A 20988-nucleotide genomic window follows, 5' to 3' on the forward strand; every position below is an offset into this window, starting at 1 on the left:
AGCGTGAGGAAGAGTCACAATCCTTACCACAGTCACCATACCATACTCAGTAGTATCATACAGTTTTAGGTGATAATATGTCAATATGATAGATAATAAAGGTAGGCTGTTTGTTGAAATAAAATGATCTGTATGTTGGAGAGAATGCTCAGTCATAAAGTGCTTGTTGTGTAAGCATAAAGACTTGGATTTAGATACCTAGAGCCCTCAAAAGCCAGACTCTGTAGCATACAACTAATCTTTGTGCCGCTCATGTCAGCCCACCTAATGTATTCAGTGTCAAAGAGACAATCCATTCTCAAACAAGGTAGAAAATTCCAACTTCTTGGGTTGTCTTCTAATCTCAGTGTATTGACTGTGGCACTTGCATACCCACAGACAAGTACATTGTCACTCAAAGACTAATAAAATTATAATAAACTTTGGGAGGTTGTAGAGACATGGAGTGTATGGAACAGATTCAAATCTGTGTTCCAGGCATCTTCATAGTGAAAGCAAATGAATGGAAAGGAATTCTGAGCAATGGTCTCAACTCCAAGCTGTGCACTCTACATCACATATTGTGTTTCAGCAATGGAGAGAGAATCATGGTCAGGAATTTATCTCAAGCAAAATGTCTTTGAGTAATCATGTTATAATAATCATCTTACGTATCATATAGGCAAAATGCTGCTCATCTCCCAGTTAGGATATTGCTAAATTCTGGTAGAGGAAGGGGTTCCAGGGGTGCTAAACTTAGCACATGAAGATTTATATATGATTTGATCAGAGTTTTAACAAACCTTCTACACACAAACTGTAAACTTAAGGAAGGTGAAAAATGAGCTTCAGCAATAATATTCAACTTGCATAAATTCTCTCTACAGCTTCAATTAGAAGTTGTAGCATCCATCTCTTCATTTTATAGTGTGCCTGTGAGCTGTTAACCAGCTGCTGGCCTTCAGCCCTGGAGTAACTGTCTATTAGAGGTGGCTGAATAATTCCCCTTTATTTATGGCTTATTGCCATGTTTTCAAGATCACATTCCCATATGCTATGAACCTATTAAGACCATGGAGATAACTTAAGACCACACATACTCATCCACCTGCTTGGTCTTCATCTGTCTTAATGAGGAGTTGGTTGGCTTGGCTGATGCTAAATGGGTGCAATGCATTTATTAGTTCATTTTTTGTCTTAGTTTTTTCCCTTTTTTATTTTTTCTTATAATTTATTCAGATTACATCCCAATTGTTATCCTCTCACTTGTATCTTCCTGTCCTCCACCCTCATAGACTATCATTGTATGGTAGGGTAGGAGGTCCTCTTCCTTCACATTTTTATTTTTAAAAGAACGGTCTTTAAAAGGTTTGGTGTTAACCTTTCTTGTGCGCTATTATAGTCCATAACTATGTGCAGTTGAGCCCGTAATTCTTTTAATGTCTGGATTTGCTTTGCAAGCATATCTAAAATCCTGTTTGGCTCCTGAGTGTACTTTTCTCAAGAGCTAATCCTCTTAATGCCCCCCAATTAAACAGACAATTATTCTGCTACCGTCTTTACCAGAACATAATTTCCTTAGAAAGTATAATTCAGAATTGAATTGTGAATTGAGATGTGTGCTTTGAGATAGAACAACATTCCCAAGCACTTATTAAGAGTATGTGAAGCATGGAGGGATGTCATCAAAGGAGAGACAAGTAGATTTCCAGCTGGAAAGAAGTGTGTGTGTGTGTGTGTGTGTGTGTGTGTGTGTGTGTGTGTGTGTGTGTGTATACCTTATTCTGGTGTTAAACTGGTTGCCATACAAACATGAGAAGCTGATTTTGAATTCCCAGTATCCATTTAAAATACTGTGCATGGTATGGAAGTCCTGAAATACCAGCATTATCCAGGCTGAAATAAGCAGGATCCTGAGGCTGGCTAACAACTCAGCCTACTCAAGTCAGAAAGCTCCAACATAGGTTAAGAGGCAGTGTCACAAAAGTAAAGTGGAGAGTGTTGGCAGATCCATGGAGCTCATGCATATTGGTGAACCTGTGGTTCACAATGAAATATGTTAAAAAATGAAAAGTCATAGAGAAAGACATCCTAATATCAACCTCTGACTTCTACATGTATCCACATGAAACACACACACATACACAAACACACTCACACATACACATACACACACACACACACAAACACACATGAATGCACACATATGCATGCACACATGTACAAACACGTGGTTTTCCTCCTCCCTAGGGGACTGATTGCCACCAGTCCACTGAGGCAAGAGGAGCAGAAGCTGAGATGCAGGATCTGGAAGGCCTAAGCACAGCAGAGATCTAAGAGAAGAATTAATTCACTAGTTAAGCTACTAATGGTTTGATTGACAGCACATCAGTGGTCCATTGGATTAGTTTGGTCTAGAAGAGAGTTAAAGGGGTAGGGTTGGCATTTCATTGAAAGTGAGAAGGAACGTGAAAACAAGCTAGGAAAAGCATTGTGTGGTCCTGGTGTACAAAAGTATGGTATTAACTGGCATTGCTGTCAGCAAAGGTCTATTGGTAGATGTGCAGAAGAAATGGTTAGAGGTGTTATGATGGGTCCAGAGGGAAGGTAGTCAGCCACATGTTGAATGTCATCTTTCTTTTCATCGGCATTATTCTTGATGTATTTTTGGGCAGTGCAGAAAGCAAGGGACAGATGTTAGAGGACTCTCAGTCCTGGTCCAGCATCTTTTATCATTTATCCCACTTGTGTAAAATAGTTGAAGAGTTAAACGTCATGTTAATTATGTGACCTGCATAAAAGATTTTCTGTAAGTCTTGGCAACCTTCTTGAAATTGACTGGATAAGAAACAGGAGCATTATAAACCAAGTCCCTGAAGTTAATTCTGCTCTCTTGAGGGAAATATATCAGTTTGGAGAGTTTTAACTAGTAGGACCTTTTGATCTTGTTTGTTTTTTTTCCTGTGAAACAATATTATCATGATTTAGCATGGGCTTAGCTCCCAGTAGAAGCTGTGGAGGGATATTGATGCATTAGGACAGCTATAGAGGCACAGAAGAAGACCTGAAATGTGATTTCATTTAGAAAAATTAGGAGATTTGAGGGCAGCTGAGTTACTTCTTTTGCAATTTCCTTTGCGGTGTCTAAACTCTCATATTTAAAAAATTTTGAGTTAAACTGTGTTGTGTCTGTAAAGGATTGGACCAGGGAGGAGGCCTGATAACAGGCAGTCCAAATATCATTTGTATAATCCATTTGTCATAATGTTCATGTCCCACAATGTCCCAGGCATGGTTGCCAATGTTCTGGGGTCATTCCTTCCCAGATAAGATTGTTTAGGAGCACTACATTTGCAGTAGAGTCTGCTATCTTTTTATCTAAATTGGCTTGTATAGTATACATTCTGGGAGGATCCCAGTTGGTGTTTGTTGCAAGAGGGCCTGTGAAGAGGCCTCTCCAGGTCCTGTGGACAAGGGAATTAGGTTGTCTATGGCCTGAAGTGCATGGCAGACATCAGGGAGTAAAGCGTGCTGTGGGGAAATTATTCTGGCCGAACAGTTATTCTTAATTCCTGTTTGCTAACTGATCAGGGAGGATAGTCCTTGCTGTAGTCCTACCTGTTGAATATATATATATATATATATATATATATCTATATATATATATATAGATATATATATATATATATAATTTCTTGTCTATCTTGTATTTGGTAATCATCTCAAAATAGGGCCTCCCATTGTATAAACACAGAGCCGGGGAAAGAAGATTCACATAAATCTTTTGAGTCTTGTATACTGGTTTATATTGAACAAGCTTAGAAAAGCATTTGTGGTCCAGTTTCTAAATGTTAAGAAATTCCAGGCTTAATTAGAATCTTTTGTAGGACAATCTGAAACGCTGGACCAATAAATTTTGTAAGACAGATTTGGTCCATGAGGCATGAATCTCATCCTCTTGAACAGCTTGATATAGCTTTAAAAAATTCTGCTGTTTGAAGAAGGTACCAGGTTAGTGAGTATTGTGAGTGTTTTTAGGAACCTTGGTCTTGTTTACCGTTGTCATCCTGTGCATTCTATGAGGAGTCAGGTTTTTCACTTAAGATCATTGTTTTTTCTAAGGCAGTAGGTGAGCTACTGAACAATTTTTTGGGTCTTCCTATTCATTTGAGTCCTGTCCTTTTTTTTTTTTTTTTTTTTTTTTTTTTGGTTGTTGTTGTTGTTGTTATTTTTTGCGTTATTTTTTTTTTTTGGTTTGTTTGTTTTTTTTAGTGTCTTTCCCCCGACAGATCATTCTGAGGTTTAAGCTTAGGTTTTGTTAAGTACTGTATAACCTTTTGGTAGAAGTTAAGTCTTGTAGATTTAAGTAAAGCTCTGAGGGAGCAAATTTGGGGATCTCTCTGCTGTGACGTTGAGTTTCCCATGGTTAGAAAAGAGGTGAGTGCTGTTGGAGGTTCTTAGAGTCTCCAAGGTAAATTGAAAATTTCCTGGGACAATCAACTCAGGGGAGGGATGAGCCCTAAAGAGCACAAGCTTGTAAAGCATAAAAAAATGTTAACAGCCCTCAGGATGGAAAGGCCAGGCCGTGTTTCACTACCTGTTGCCTATGATGTATGTGTTTGTGTGTTCCTTGGTTGGTGGGGGTATAAGAGACTATTAGCAGAGCCTGAAGCCTGGATTCATTACCCACTAGTTTCATAACCCACTGACCTCTGCAGTGGAGGTGGGGGTGTTCCAGGGACTTTGGAAGCTACTACTCTCTTCAGCCTTCCAAACTCTTACTCGTAATGGGCTGCTTATCTCTCCTGGCACAGTCCTTAGCCCTACAACATGTATCAGCAGTAATTCTCCTCTTCCCTTGGTGGGATGATGGGACTGAGGCAAGAGGAACAGAAGATGAAATGCAGGGTCTGGAAGGCCATAAGCACAACAGAGATCATGCAATTCAGGAAACACTTCAGGAGCTATTTCCACTTTAATCAGGTAGCATAAAGACTGTATAGCCCTTGGGGAGTGGGTTCATAACTGGTTGCAACCTGGCACTTTTAGGATGCTTATTTTACAGTTGGGAGCATGATCCTATCATATGAATGGGAACAAAGTTCCTAATTATGCTATAGGTGCAGGAAGGTGAAAGCTAGCAGGGTGTTGTGAATATATCAAATATGGTTAGGGACCTATATATGCCAAACAGAGAGCTGGAGGCCCTACTAGTGAGGGGGAATCCTGCATCTAACACCATGCTCAGAATGTCTATCCAGACTGGAGGACTGCAACCTCCAAGAGCAGGGTCATTCCAACACACGTAGTGGGGTTTAAAGTAAATGTTATACCAATGATATTCCTTTTGGCACTTTTTTCCTTTGTATAGTCACTGAGTTCCCTATTTTCATCATTTCTGCCCCTCCTCCTTATGTAGGATTTACAACAAAAGTGTGCTTTGCTTAAAAAAAAAGTACCCGAATAATTAGACCTAACGTCTATAATCAATAGTTTGTCAATTAAATGACAGATCATTTCAGTGTTCTTCATCTTTTTTCTCTGTTCCACAGGGTGCCCTGACAATCACACCGATTCCCAATGCTTAAATCCCACTAAGGCTTTCCAAGGCTGCATGAGGCTCATCTTTATTGATAACCAGCCCAAGGACCTCATTTCAGTTCAGCAAGGTTCCCTGGGGAATTTTAGTGATTTACACATTGATCTGTGTAGCATCAAAGACAGGTAATTATTGTTTTGTCTCCTGTGATCCCCTACCCTTTTGCATTCTCACTGTTCTAAATATGAGTTTCTTTAAGCAAAATTCTAATTTACCAACATTAGCCACATTAGACATAATTGAGTTGCCTAATGGAAAATTATTCTGAAGGGATTTCAGGCCCAGAGAAAATGGCTTAAATTACTTGAGACTCTCTTCATGTTGTCTTGCTTTAAATGGGATATGCAAATTAAATCAAAACACAAATTTGTGAACGAATTAAAAATTTAAGCATAAACAACAGTTGATTACTTTGAAGATGACAGTAAAGCATAAAGCATTCTTCCTCTGTTTAGGTATCCTTCCAATAATGTCACAAGGTGTCAGAAAACATAAAGCTAAAGGTTTTGCTATGCTCAACATGATATCCTCAGCTGACTATGGCTGATCCTAGCTGCCACCAATCCTGCCCACTCTTAGTTCCGAAGAGACCAGACAGTAGGCTAGTGAGAATCAGTACTTTTATTCAATAACCCAGAGATCTAGCATGACACCCAGTTTCTAGTGGCATCTCTCTTAGTATTTGGCTCCTTTTCTGATGGAAGTTTCTAAATTTAAATTTAGAAAACCAAAAAGAATGAATGCTGAATTTCAGCAGTAGTTTGCCATGTTTCTTTTTCCAACTTCATTCTCCTCATTCTATTTACTCCTCTTAAAATATCTATGATATAGTGGGTAAAGAGGATTTAAGTGCTTACCTAAGTGCTGGTGTTAGAGAACCTTATCGACATTATTTAGCCATTGCTACAAACTGAAATATACTCTGATTTGTAAAACATATGGTGCCAGTAAGGGCACATGATGCCAGTACCTTGGTACAACTGTGAGACTGAGGAATGAAATGAAAGAAGTTTGGGTAAGTGATAAAACTACATCTTTAAGTTTGAAGAAAATTCAGGCATGACTAAGGTGACAGTAGAAAGAAACTGGTAGGAGATAGTGCCACAGCATGGCACGGAAACAGAATATAGCTTGTGTTACCAATTCAAAATCCTTTTGACTTTGTCTTTAAAATCCATAGTACTAGGGTGAATTTTATAACTAACAGCATATGATGTTTTTCTTCTAAATATATATTTCCAAAAAGCAAGTAACTAATGATTTGTCTTGTAATCTAACACTTCTTAGGTTCAGTTGACAGGCTGTAGTTCATCTGCTTTTATATAATTCATGTGCAGAGAAGGCACATGGCTTCCATTTAACTGGGGATGTGGTTTTGGAATCCTCACAAAGAGGGTCTTTGTGCTAGAAGTTTTTGACTTCATGCTCTCTGTGAGCTTTGAGAAGAAACTCCATAAGATTTGGTTAGAAACAAGAGTTGAGAAAAGTGTTGGGTAGAGTTAGGGGAGATCAGGCAGTGAGTGCTTCAGTGGAGGAGAGAAATGATGAAAACCACCAGGAGCCTTTACTGGGGATCATGGGAAATCAGCCATGCAGAACATGGCCTCTCCCAATGCTGGAAATGACCGCTATAATTAGATGGGGCATCAGAACACATTTCTGCTAATTGAACATCCTATCGTCAACACACCATGACATTTTGATCCTTGTGCCTTTTACTTCTGATTTGACCAGCTGGGAAAGTTAGTAATAAAATCCATGCTTCATTAAAATGTGCTAATTTAGAAGTCTCCAAATCCAATCTATTACAAGAAATGGATACTGCCCTAAGTCTATATTCCTGGTAAGGGAAAAGTTTCCAACTTCATCAGCTGGTGCAGCACTTTAAGTATTACAGATTATCACAGGGACATTTGTCATATGGGATCTCTTTGATACCTTAATATACAATTAAAGAAGCTTTCATTATTTTTGATTCCATAAAAGTTATTAACATCTACCTTGTACCACTACCTTTGGGCAATTGCAGCCTTCAGTAATTATGTTACATACAATTGTGTTTTGCTTAATTATGTAATGAGAAATGTGCTTCCTTTAGTGAGTAAATGGTGTGTTTTTCTTGAATTGCAGTCACTTTCTCTAACAAAATGGAAACCTATGTCCAAAGCATTGTACATCTGTCTCTTAGAGATAGAATTTACATTTGTTTGTAATCTTGGTGGTGGGGGGTGACAGAAGATGAAGGATTTAAAAGGCAAGTGTTTCCTAAGTTTTGTGTTTCCTTTTAATTTTTGTAATAAAGATAAAAGCCATAATGAAAGTGTATATCTAATAGCAGCAATAGATATGAGGAAGGACAATGTGTAGTATAGATGCATGAAATAAAGAGGCAATTTGTTATAGGTCAGCCAAGGAGGGAAATGCCTCATTTCAGGGGTTAAACAGGCCCAGGGAGGTCTCTGGGGCACCTTAGCCATCAGAAACAGTGAGCTGCTTTTCATTGGAAATTTCTCCAATGTTCTACTTTTTATGTGTTAATCAGTGTAAACTGAAAGTGCTAGCCAGCTGTTGTGAAATTTTTGTGATAGAGAGAGTAGGGGCTGTACTCCTGGCTAACAAGACCATGAAGGCTTTAGTGTCTTTTCTTGGACAGCAGATACTAAGAAATCCATCCTGGCCTTCTATTTGTTTATTCCTCTTCACACTAAAAGGAGGCCCATATACACATCCTCTCTTAACTTTCTTTATTCTAAACTATGCCTCTTGAATATTTAAATGTCATAGTGCTTGCCATTTCAAAGGGCTATTAGATATGGAAAAGCCATGATTTCTTTTCTTCGATGTAAAGGCACAGATTTTCTAAAATTTTAGTTGGCTCCTCACTGTGCACTTACATAAAGGCCCTTTGAAATGATGTCTTCAGACTGGTCGTTTCAGCTTCCTTTGAGCTGTTTAAATTCAGCCATTGAAACATAATTTTAATGGCTGGAGAGATGTCTCATTGGCTAAGAGTCCTTGCTTCACAAGCATGAAGATCTAAGTTCAGATCCCAGCCCATAAGTAACAATCTAAGGGTGGTAATATATGATCTCTGTAAACCTAGTGCAATAGGAACTAGAGGTGGAAAGTTTCTGGAGATTTCTATCAGCCTAGTTAGAACAATAACAAGAACAGCAACAACAAAACATTATTACTATAAGCTCCAGGTTTAAGAAAAAGAACACACATCAAAAGAGTAAGGTGGAGCATGTTGACATGTGCATACATATATACATGTATTTATGTGCATACATGTGTATAACATCACACAAACACACACACACACACATGCACGCATGTGTGCACACAACAAATAACGTTGATAAAACATTATTAAAACAAAGTCACTAATTTCTATGCAGCTTTCTGGAATGCCAGGGAAATTTTGGATGCCACAAGCCCCAATCCCTGTGGACCAATGTCATAGAACAATACAATTGAGGTAGATCTTAGATAATACCTATTCCCAGTCCAGAACATACAGGAAATGACATCATGTGAAGGGTGCAAAGTCAATGATGGAATCAGTGCTTATAGTCCTTGTCTCTGCTTTCTATCATATGGAGATTTCCTTTTAATCTTTTTGAAAATGCAAACCATTTGTTTTTTTTCCCATCAGATAGATCACATATGAAACTATATATTCAGTTTCCTGTAGCCAAATATGTCATAAAGCAATTTATCCCACCATATCTAGTTCATTTTTCTCCTAGCATATTTTCTTTTAAGAAAAATATGTGATTCATTATCTGGTCAAGATTTTTAGCTTCTCAGCTTGGGCATGGGGAGCTGCAAACATAGAGGATGGGAAAACATTATCTTGGATAAACTCCACAGAGTCCTGCTACATCCCACCCTATGTGTGGGAGTGTGTCAAAAACAGTGGGTGGGTGATATATAAAGATGTATTGCGGGGTAATACATATGTCTCAGTTATTCTCTACAACTGTAAGCCTTTAGATCAGGTGCCAGGAAAGGCAGGGTAAGGGCAATGCCCACACAATCTGAGAATTTCTCTCTAAGTCAGAGAAAAGCCACAAAATGATATCCACCCTTTATGCATGAAGTGGAACAAAATCAAAACAATATTAGCTCTTCTGTTTCTTTTAAATTTATCATTTTTGTACTGTTTCATAGAGGAAAAGGAAAGACTATTTACCTACTTGTTACTGAATAAACATTCTTTAAATATTACTTCCTTTATCTTTCACTGCAGCTCATGTAGTTCTGCAAGTGTGGTCAGTGCACAGTATCACAGTGTACAATGAAACTAGGTAGAAATTAAATTTCTAGGAATGTGAGATGGTTCAGCAGTTAAGAGCCCTTGCTGCTCTGGGACAACATCAGAGTTTCATTCTCAGGACCCACTATGGTGGCTCATAGGAACTTGTGGCTCTAGCTATAGTAGATCTGACTTTCTCATCTGGCCTCCACGGGTACCTGCACTCTCATGAACATAGTTCAGATACATACATGTAAATGAAAAACAAAAGTAAGTCTTAGAGCACTGAGTTATAGATGAAATATCTAGGTGCCAACCTGGAAGCGGGGGAGAGACATACTTGCGTTTTTAAGATGTTTTCTTATGGTTCGAGAGAACATACGCATTTGAGGTCTCTGAGGTTGTCACCAACACCCAGAGAACTTCACCAACTGCTTGCTCCTGGTCACAGGTTTAGCTTTCACAGTGAAAACAGATTCAACTCCAGTGTTTGCCAATTCCTGAGTCTGCGGAAGTGTGCAGGGTCTGCTGCTAAAATTCAAAAGAATAGAAAGGGCTTGAGTGGCCAGAGTGAGTAAAGGAAGGTAAAGTTAAGGAAGGAGGAGGAACCTGAAGCTTGGGCTACATTTACGGAGATCAAGAAACATAGTTGGTGAACTTGTGGATGGCATAAGGTAGGACTGAAAGTATGGGAAGTATTGAGTATCTGTTTGCATGATCAGAAGGCTGCCTAGCAATAAACAGAAGTCGAGACCAGAGGAACTTGGCAGCACAACAAAAAATCTACAGTCTAAGTAGGAGACAAATTAGTAGCAGACAGAGAGAGAGAGAGAGAGAGAGAGAGAGAGAGAATGAGAATAATCCTAACTAAAGGAGGTATCATTATTAAATACAATTTTTAATAATGAGTTTGAGAAACAAAGGTGCATAGTAACTTTCCCAAGGCCATGCAACCAACATGTAATAAAACCTGGTTTTGCATCAAAAAATCTGATGGAGAGAGTTGGTCTGTTTTTGCATGATGCTTTCTCTAACATGCCTCCACAGAGACCAGGAACTCCACACTCTTTGTCAGGATTGCAAAGTGAAAAGTGATATGTTTTCATGTTGCATCAGAAATCACACACTTTAGGAGCTGGAAAGACTACTCAGTTGTTAAAGTGCTTGCACTCAAAACATGGATACCTGAGTTTGGAATTCACATAGAAATCCAGCAAAGTGGTGTACAGGTGGTGTACTTACAACCCCAAGTGGGGAGGCAGAGACAGAAGGCTCTCTAGGGTTCTCAGGCCCATTAGTCTCTTTGAATCAATGGTTGGCAGAATTAGTGAGGAAACTTACCTCAAAATAAAAATGGTAAGTAGAGTGAGGAAGATGTACCATTGATCTCTGTCCTACCCATGCACAGCACACATGGGCACATACATCTTCAACCACATGTAGTCACACAACAAGAGTGGGGGCTACTATCCATGTTACTTACTGTCACAGCATTGTAAAGGACAAACCAAGGCTCAGAACATACTGAGACCTAAGAATTTCAGGGGAAGTCTTGTTTTTACAAGAAAAGTAGTCCAATCTGTTGACAAGCTGTCACTAGCCTCTAGGTCACCAGGAAGGTCATTGTTGTGGTTTGAATGTAGAATATCCTCTCCAGGCATGTGTGTTTGAATACCTAGATCTCCATCAGGAGGTGCAGTTTGGGAAGGCTGTGGGAAATATGAGGAGATGGAGCCTCAATGGAGGGAGTGGATCATGGGGGTTGGCATTGATGTTTGGTAGCAGGGACTACTTCCTGTTGCATTATGCTTTCCCACAGGGGAGACAATATGACCAACTGCTTCCTGTTCCTGTCTCCATGTTTTCTCTGCCACTGTGGATAGTCTCTTACAGAACTACAAAGCAGGAACCTTTAATTTAGTTTCTGTCTGATATTTTGTCATAACAATGAGAAAAGTGATAAGACAGATACTGGGGTGATTTGATTCACAGAAAATACAAACAGCCAACTACAGTGAGGGTGGAACTTTATATTTCCCATAAGGCTGTAGTGAGAAGTTCTCCCCACAATCTGAAAAAGCAATGCTTAAAAGAAACTATAACAGTTTGCATGTGAATTCTCCCAAGTGCTTGTTCTAAGGTCTTTTGTTTGGCAAATGAGGTGCAGAGTGGATGTTCAGAGAGCACTAAGAAAGCTGCTCTTAGGAGTTGCCTACACTGCCTTTCTTGAGAAAATATGAAAATAATGCATTTTGAAACCAAGAAGCCAACAAATCTTTTGGCATAGATAAAAACATGGGGAAAAGAAGACTTTAAATTCATAAGTCACTTCCATGAAGCAAAAACATTTTTAAGTTAATAACTAGAAAAGAAAAGATGCCTCTGTATTGATCTCTTCCCAGAATGAATGCCTCAATAGCATGCCTTACATGCTGATAAGGGCTTTGCATCTGTATATCCTGTTAAAGAGACTGCCTGAAGCATGGGCACAACCAGAGTAACATTTGGTTTGTTGCTTATCTCTACTGATATACACTCTTTGGGCCTCAGAGAGGAAGTTCTGGTCCCAAAGGAAGCACTGATTACTACTGTCAGTACCATTAACAGATATAAATAGAAGTCAAAAGTGCTTAATATTTTGAGTTGGTGAAAAAATTGGATGCATCTGCTCATGTATCATTATTGCTTACATGTATTTACTATCACTTTAGTTCTTCAAATGCTTAAAGGGAGTATACTTATCCTCAACTTATACAATAGGAAAGCTGCTACTCACCTACACCCTCTTACCTTATACCAGAGTCAAACTCTACATGATTGAGAACAAAAGATAGACAGTTCTTCAGGTTCAAGGCAAGGGAGACAACAATGGTTTGAGACCCATGGATAGCAGCATGCCAGTCAAGATGGCATTGCATTGAAAAATGTACCTACATATGTAAACCAGTGTGTCTTCTGGACAAGTGATTAATGATTTTGTTTGAATAGGGAAACAGGTATCTGAAAGAAGTTGGAGGAGTATACATTGTAAAGGTCACTCCAATTACCAGGCTAACTCATGCTAAGCTGAGGGTGTGTCATACAAAGACTTGCATACTGGTGGAGGGAGCATGCCAACCATTTGGCAGTGGTTTGAACAATTAGTAAGGAGAGTAGCACAGATAACTACTTTCTCAGTGATGTTAAATCACTAAACAATAATTCCCCAACATCTACAGCATCTCAGAATGACAGGAAGTCAAGTGTTAAAAGAGTAGTACATTGTCAGAGCTCAAGAATGACCACATGGTGTATTTTCTTCAAATACATACTCGGCACATCTAAATGATGACCCATGAGAAGAGGCTCAATGTATAAGATGCTGCATGCATTAAATGTTTTATTAATGGAGATAGGGAGGAGCTCAGTGAAAAAAATGTTAACCAGTCCAGCATGAGACACTGAGTTTCAATCCCAGAACCCACTGAAAAGAGCCATAGCGGTGATATACTTTAGATCTCACTGATGCACACCCATAATCCCAGAACTCACGGAGGTGGTGACAGCTGATCTACAATGTGAGTCCAGGACAACCAAGACCACACAGAGGAACTCTGTCTCAAAAAACTGAAAACAAAAAATGAATAAATAAATAAGGCAGAATGACAACCAAGTTATTCTAAAACCCTATTTATTTATACAAGCATAGAGAATTTATAGTATGAAATTTCTAGATCATCTTATCTTAAATTATGGACACATCCTTTAGAAGGGGAATAAAGAGGCTGAGAACGATTTTCTTAGACACAATCCATGCCTAAACCGTACCCCTACTTTCTTAAGTTTGTTCCTGTAATAGCGACAGATCTGGCTCATGTTAATCATGTATGTGTGCATGTGCCCATATTCAAGTGGACGCATACGTGCATGTTTGTCCTGGAGGTGAAAGGCTAACATCTGGTATCTTCCTCAGTCACTTTCCATCTTGTTTTTGAGGCAGAGTCTTTCACTGAACCTGACCATACCAGTTTGGCTACTGTAGAGTGCTTTCCTAACATATGTGAGGCTCTCCGAGGCATCCCCAGTACTCTCTGAAAGAACTAAAACTGTACCTAAAGCCCACCTGCCCCTAAAACATCATTTATAATTCATACAGTACTTTCTTTGTTTAGCTAGATATTTTATTGTCAGGCTATAATCATTACTTGTACTTTGGTTTCTGGGAGGCACCTCTTGATGTAAAATAATACATTGTGCTGAGAACAGGTGCTTTTTCTTAAGTCATAACTTGAACAGATCGACTTCAGCAGAATTTTCTCTCAGTGGTTGGGAATGAACAACACACAAAGCCTTTACAAGTAAACAGTATCCTTTGGTGCATGATATAGTATTTACTCAAGACAAAGAATTAGGTAAGAAAAAGTTGTATCCACCTAAAATCCTTCACACTGGGGGATGGAAGAAAACCAGTTGGCAGATATTTGAGCATGTAGGAGGGAAAATAACACACATTGCTGATGTTTTCAGTGCTACTAAATAATTACCACACATCTGCAGCATGTCAGAACCACAGGAAGTGAAGCTTAAGGAGAGTGACACATTCTCAGAGCATAAGCCGGAGTCTGTGATGCATTTTCCTGTAATACACACTCAACACAATTAAATAACAACATGCCATCTAAGAGTTAGGTTTTCAGCTCTTCACCTCTTTTTCATCTTGAATTTTTCCCATGTGCTTAGTTGCAGATTTTGCTCCACTAGAAAACCAAGAATGCCTAATAAAAGCATCACCAGTGCCAGCTGTCATTATTCATGTGGTGTTAAGTGCTCATTCTGTAACCACTAGCTAGCTAGAATATTTTTGTTTTACAAGGAAATCATAAAATTAGACAAGCAAGCCGCAGCAATGTATCTGAGAAATGTAATCTATAAATATTACAGTGGAAGGAAGGATACTAGCACAGCATCCTTATTACAATCTTGTGCTTTCAGAAAGAAATGGGGCATGTCTGTGATGGTGGTGAGTGTGGAGAGAGGATGGCTCAAGGGAAAGAAGAAAGAGACAATGTGTCCGTAGGGAATGTTAAGATTGTGAGTGCGCTCCCATAATGGGATGTAGGAGATGTGACCATAGGAATCCATGCAGCTCCTGGAGGCCAGGTTGGCAGCTGTGAAGTTGGCTCTGTTTGCCTAGTAGGAATGTCACAAGCAGTGGCACTGAAAGTTACTAACAGGTTTGGGTCCATGTCAGTCTGAAAGTGAACTTACTAAAGAATACAGATTTCTCATCAGCCCAGAAAGCAACAGTAGAATTATGCACAGTGTGAACTGTCATTGTCTTTACATTTTTCTCATCTTTATCAAAAATCTGTTGATGCCTTAATCAACACTCATCTATCTATCTACCTACCTATCTATCTATCTATCTATCTATCTATCTATCTATCTATATATCTATCTATCTATCTAATCTACTTATTTATTGCCTATGTCATATTCCACCATTTTCTGATCTGGAAAGCTTATTTTAACTTCTGACAAATGTGGTCTAGCATCTGGGGTGTGTGTGTGTGTGTGTGTGTGTGTGTGTGTGTGAGAGAGAGAGAGAGAGAGAGAGAGAGAGAGAGAGAGAGAGAGAGAGAGAGATGGAGGGGGGAGGGAGAGGGAGAAGGAGAGGGAGGGAGCCAGCAAGTAGGCATACCCATGTATATCCATTTATATGTAGGTCCAAGGTCATTATCAAGTTACCTCCTCACCTCAGATGTTTTTCTTCTTCCTCCTTTCATCAGGACTTTAGGCTGTGACCTCTTCCAAACCTACTTTATTTGGAGTTCCTTAATTCTTACACCTCCTTTCTAGCTCACCTACCCTAGGACAGGAGAGAAAGGAGGTTTATGAGAACAGGAGAAATAGACCTTTTTATACTCCATTCTTTGGAGCAGTTCCTCTGGCATATTCAGCAGGATTTCAGCAGACCAGCAATTTAACCAAAGTTACTGCTGGAACCTGGAACAGCAGCTGGAACCCAAAGAAGCAGCTGGATCCCAGAGCAGCAGCCGGAACCTGAGCCCCAAAACGTTCTCTGGATCAATCTCTCTAGGAGCATCCCAAAGTCGAGTGATGAACAGCCAAACAATACCAAGACCCAAAAAGCCCAACCTCAGCTTTGGGGCTCATATATGTATCTCTCTTCAGAGTCATTTCTAAGATGTGTTTAAGCTGGCAAAAGACAAGTCCCCACACGAGTGTTTCATCTTCTAGTGGATAAACATCACATGATCTCTTACAAGTCTGTTCCCCATCCCACAGTTGGGATCATAACAAAAACATGTTTACATCCATTACATATCCCACACTTGGGATCAAAACAAAAACATGTTTATATCCACCACACAGGAGCTCTTTTTTAATTTTTTTATTAATTTATTCTTGTTACATCTCAATGGTTATCCCATCCCTTGTATCCTCTCATTCTTCCCTCCCTCCCATTTTCTCCTTATTCCCCTCCCCTATGACTGTTCCTTAGGGGGATTTCCTCCCCCTGTATATGCTTATAGGGTATCAAGTCTTTCTTGGTAACCTGCTATCCTTCCTCTGAGTGCTACCAGGTTTCCCCCTCCAGGGGACATGGTCAAATATGAGGCACCAGAATTTGTGTGAAAGTAATACCCTACTCTCCACTCATCTGTGGAGAATGTTCTGTCCATTGGCTGGATCTGGGTAGGGGTTTAAAGTTTACCACCTGTATTGTCCTTGACTGGTGCCTTAGCTTGAGTGAGACCCCTGAGCCCAAATCTGCCTATTAAACTTATTTGAAGCCTGCTGGTTTGGCTATACTGTCTTTTAGGAAGCTGCAGTGATCTACCCTCTTATTCAGGAATAAGATTACAGATGCATGCCACCATGTTCAACTTTTACATGAGCTCTGAGTATCCAAACCCAGCTCCTCACAGTTGCATAACAAACACTTAAAGATTTGGGCACAGGGGTCCCACTCAAACTAAGGCACCAGCCAAGGACAATACAGGCAGTAAACCTTAAACCCCTACCCAGATCTAGACAATGGACAGAACACTCTCCACAGTAGAGTGGAGAGTGGGGTATTACTTTCTCACATACTCTGGTGCCTCACCTTTGACCATGTCCCCTGGAGGGGGAGACCAGGTGGCACTCAGAGGAAGGACAGCAGGTTACCAAGAAGAGACTTGATACCCTATGAGCATATACAGGGGGAGGTAATCCCCCTCAGGAACAGTCATAGGGGAGGGGAATAAGGGGAAAATGGGAGGGAGGGAAGAATGGGAGAATACAAGGGATGGGATAACCATTGAGATGTAACAAGAATAAATTAATAAAGAAGAAAAAAAAGAACAAATCCATATCACAACTCCCCCTCTTCTCTCTCTCTCTCTCTCTCTCTCTCTCTCTCTCTCTCTGTGTGTGTGTGTGTGTGTGTGTGTGTGTGTGTGTGTGTGTGAGTGTGTGTGTGTGTGTTTATGTGTTAGAGTCTAAGTAGGAACAATTAACTGTAGTTAAAGAATAGAAGTTCCCTGCTAGAGCCTACTGTTTAGTAATTATCTGGCTCAAACCTTTAGAGTGCTACATTGGAAAATAAGCATAAAGCCTTCTCATTTTACAAGGGAGGGAGCTGACATTGACAGGTATTAAATGACTTTTTTCAAGTTATGTAGGCAACAAGTATTTTCATTAGAAATTTAGCAGGCTCTTGAGAGTTTTTGAAACTTATAAAATAAGATTTCCCCTTGAAAGTTAAGCTAGACACTTAAGGGATCTTCGTGAATCATCTAGAAAGTACAGGATTGAATCTATGCAAAGGGGCATTATGCCTGGAACAATGCTGATGCCAGAGGAAGAATGTGTCACATAAAAAGGCTGATAAACTGAGACACAAATAAAGAAAAGCAAGTGTCTGGAGATAATTGCGCACGAAGATCTAAACCAATACCTTGCTCATGATGGATGTTTGAAATAATGGCAGCTCTATATTTATCTGTGCACATCAAACAGGAAACAGTAGGAGAGTAGGACAGGATCAGTTGCACTCCTCTGTGTATCCCCACTCCTGGTGACAAAGAATGTCAGAACCTCTCTTCATATAGTTTGAATGGAAACTGCCCTTTGCAGGCACATGGGTTTGAACACTGGATCCCTACCTAATTCAGAAAGCTTGTGTGATTTTTGGGAGGTAAAGGCTAGCTGGAGGAAGTAGATCACAGGAGGTGGCTCTTGATGTTTGGTATCCAAGCCCACTTCCTGTCATTTTCTCCTTCCTGTGTTTGTGATGAGTTCAGCTTTTTCTGCTATCAGACATACCCTGCCTGCTGTTGGATATTCCTACATACTGAAATCCATCACTTTTAACTGAAATTACTGCAGAGCTGTAGGTTTGAACTTTTTCAAACCTACTTTATTTGGAAATAATACTTAAACCTCCTTTCTAACCCACCTACCCTAGAGAGGAGAGAAAAAAATGTTAATGGAAACAGGAGCAATAAACCTTCTTACACTCAGTTAATGGCGAGATTCCAGTGGCATAGTAGGCAGGATTCCAGCAGGCCAGTTAAACAGCAAACCAACAGTTCATCAATGGTGATGGCAACCACAGCTGCTAAAACCCAGAGCAGCCTGTATTGTCCTTGGCTGGTGCCTTAGTTTGAGCGGGACCCCTGGGCCCAAATCTGCCTATCATAATGTTCTACTTGTAGGTTTCTAGGACCCTCTGGATCCTTCTACTTTGCCATTCTCCCATGCTTGTCTCATCTAGAGTCCCAATAGGATGTCCTCCCCACTGTCCTACTTTCCAGGTAATTGAAGGCGTTCATGTGACATGCCCGTTGGGCTAATATGCAGATATAAGTGAGTATATACCATTTAGCCAATGGTCAGAACATTCTCCACAGTAGAGTGGAGAGTTGGATATGACTTTCTCACGTACTCTGATGCCTCATATTTCACCATTTTCCCTGGAGGGGGAGACCTAGTGGCACTCAGAGGAAGGACAGCAGATTACCAAGAAGAGACTTGATACTCTATGAGCATATACAGGGGGAGGAAATCCCCATCAGGAACAGTCATAGGGGAGGGGAATAAGGGGAAAATGGGAGGGAGGGAAGAATGGGAGGATACAAGGGATGGGATAACCATTGAAATGTAACAAGAACAAATTAATAAAATAATATATATCTTGGAAAAAACAAAAAACAAACAAACAAACAAACAAACAAAACCCCCAGAGCAGCAGCCAGAACCCAGAACCTGGAAGTGTTCACTTGAGCTGTTCTCTCTAGGAGCGTCTTGAAGTGAAATGATGAACAGCCAAGACCAAAAAGCTCTGCCTCTTGTTTTAGGCTCATTTGTATACATATCCTCTCAGAGTCTGTACTATGATTCTTATCAGTTGGCAAAAATCACACCCTGGCAAGAAGTGATTTGTTTTCCAGTGGACAAATAGCACCTGTCCTCTCACAAATCTGTTTTCAGTTAAAAAAGCAAAACAAAAAAACTTTTGTAAAGCTGGGTGTGGTGGCGCACGCCTTTAATCCCAGCACTCAGGAGGCAGAGGCAGGCGGATCGCTGTGAGTTCGAGGCCAGCCTGGTCTACAAAGTGAGTCCAGGACAGCCAAGGCTACACAGAGAAACTTGTCTCGAAAAACAAACAAACAAACAAAAAACCAAAACCAAAACCAAAACAAAAAACTTTTGTACACCCTTGCACAAGTAAGTTCCACATTCCACACTTAGGATCAAAACAAAAATATGTTTACATCCATTACAGAGATCTTGTTTTATTTTGTTCACTGAATCATCACTCTAGACCCTCATCTGGTTCTTTGTACTTACACAAATGAAAGTTCTGCATGCCTGATAATAGATAGTAACCTAGCACATACTTAAATGCTACACATAAAGTAATCCTAAAATTTGGTCCCAATTCTTTTGGTTATTAACATCTTATTCCAAAATGGTAAAAAAAAAAAAAAAAAAAAAAAAGGAAGTCTTTTTTTGAATGTACAATTTGGTAACCCAGATTCTTAGACATTCAGATTGAGTTAATCTGAAATGGAGACTTAGTTTGTACTGTGTCAAACACCGTTGCATGTCTATGAATCATTTAGAAATATTGGGCAGATAAATCATATTTATCTACGGGGCACATCATATTATAAGCTCATCAAAACATTTTCCCTATATAGAAGGGAGCCAGATTTCCATCTCTGCCTGATATTAATTTTGGTCTATAAAATATGTCTGTTCGCCTGGTCTGGTGGAGCACACCTTTAATCCCAGCACTCGGGTGGCAGAAGCAGGTGAATTGATGTGAGTTTTGGTCTATAGCCTGGTCTACAAAGTGAGTCCAAGACAGCCAAGGCTATACAGAGAATCCCTGTCTTGAAAACAAACAAACAAACAAACAAAAAAAAGTGTTTGTTAAAATAAGCTGAGAAATGTCAAAATAACAAATTTTAAATGATTTTTTTTTGGATGCAGGATTTCTCACTGTGTATTTATGTATTGTACAAGGCAATATGTCATATGTTTATTTTTTAATATTTGAGTAATTTATTCATATTATATCTCAGTTGTTATCCCATCCCTTGTATACTCCCATTTCTCCCTCCCTCCCACTTTCTCCCTAGGTCTGTGACTAAGGGGGACCTCTTCTCCCTGTATATGCTCATAGGTTATCAATTCTCTTCTTGGTAACCTGCTATCCTTCTTCTGAGTGCCACCAGGCCTCCCCATCAATGGGACATGGTCAAATATGGGGCACCAGAGTACATGTGAAAGTCAGACCCCACTCTCCACTCATCTATGGAGTATGTCCTGTCCACTGGCTAGATCTGGGGAGGGGTTCGAAGTTTACTATACATATTGTCTTTGGTTGGTGCCATACTTGGAGCAGGACCCCTGAGCCCAGATCCGCACATCATAGTGTTCTTCTTGTAGGTTTCTAGGACCCTCTGGATCCTTCTATTTCCCCATTCTCCCATACTTCTCTCACCTAAAGTTCCAATAGGATGTTCTCCCCTCTGACTCACTTTCCTGGTAAGTGAAGACTTTCATAGGACATGCCCTTTGGGCTAGTGTCCAGATATAAGTGAGTATATACCATTTGACTCTTTCTGCTTCTCGGTTAACTCACTCATTA

General features: G+C 39.8%; 1 protein-coding gene across 4 annotated transcripts in view; it reads left to right on the forward strand.

Moving 5' to 3' along the window:
• Nucleotides 1-20988, forward strand: part of LOC311591254 (contactin-associated protein like 5-1-like) — an 869459-nt gene that overhangs the window by 463170 nt on the left and 385301 nt on the right. For all 4 annotated transcript variants that reach the window (XM_084770689.1, XM_084770692.1, XM_084770691.1 and 1 more), the window contains one exon: nt 5532-5703. In XM_084770689.1, the coding sequence (XP_084626815.1) occupies nt 5532-5703 (172 nt within the window). The remainder of the gene's footprint in view (nt 1-5531; nt 5704-20988) is intronic.

Source organism: Acomys minous (assembly GCF_964271855.1).
Source record: "Acomys minous genome assembly, chromosome: 1".
Taxonomy (NCBI): domain Eukaryota; kingdom Metazoa; phylum Chordata; class Mammalia; order Rodentia; family Muridae; genus Acomys; species Acomys minous.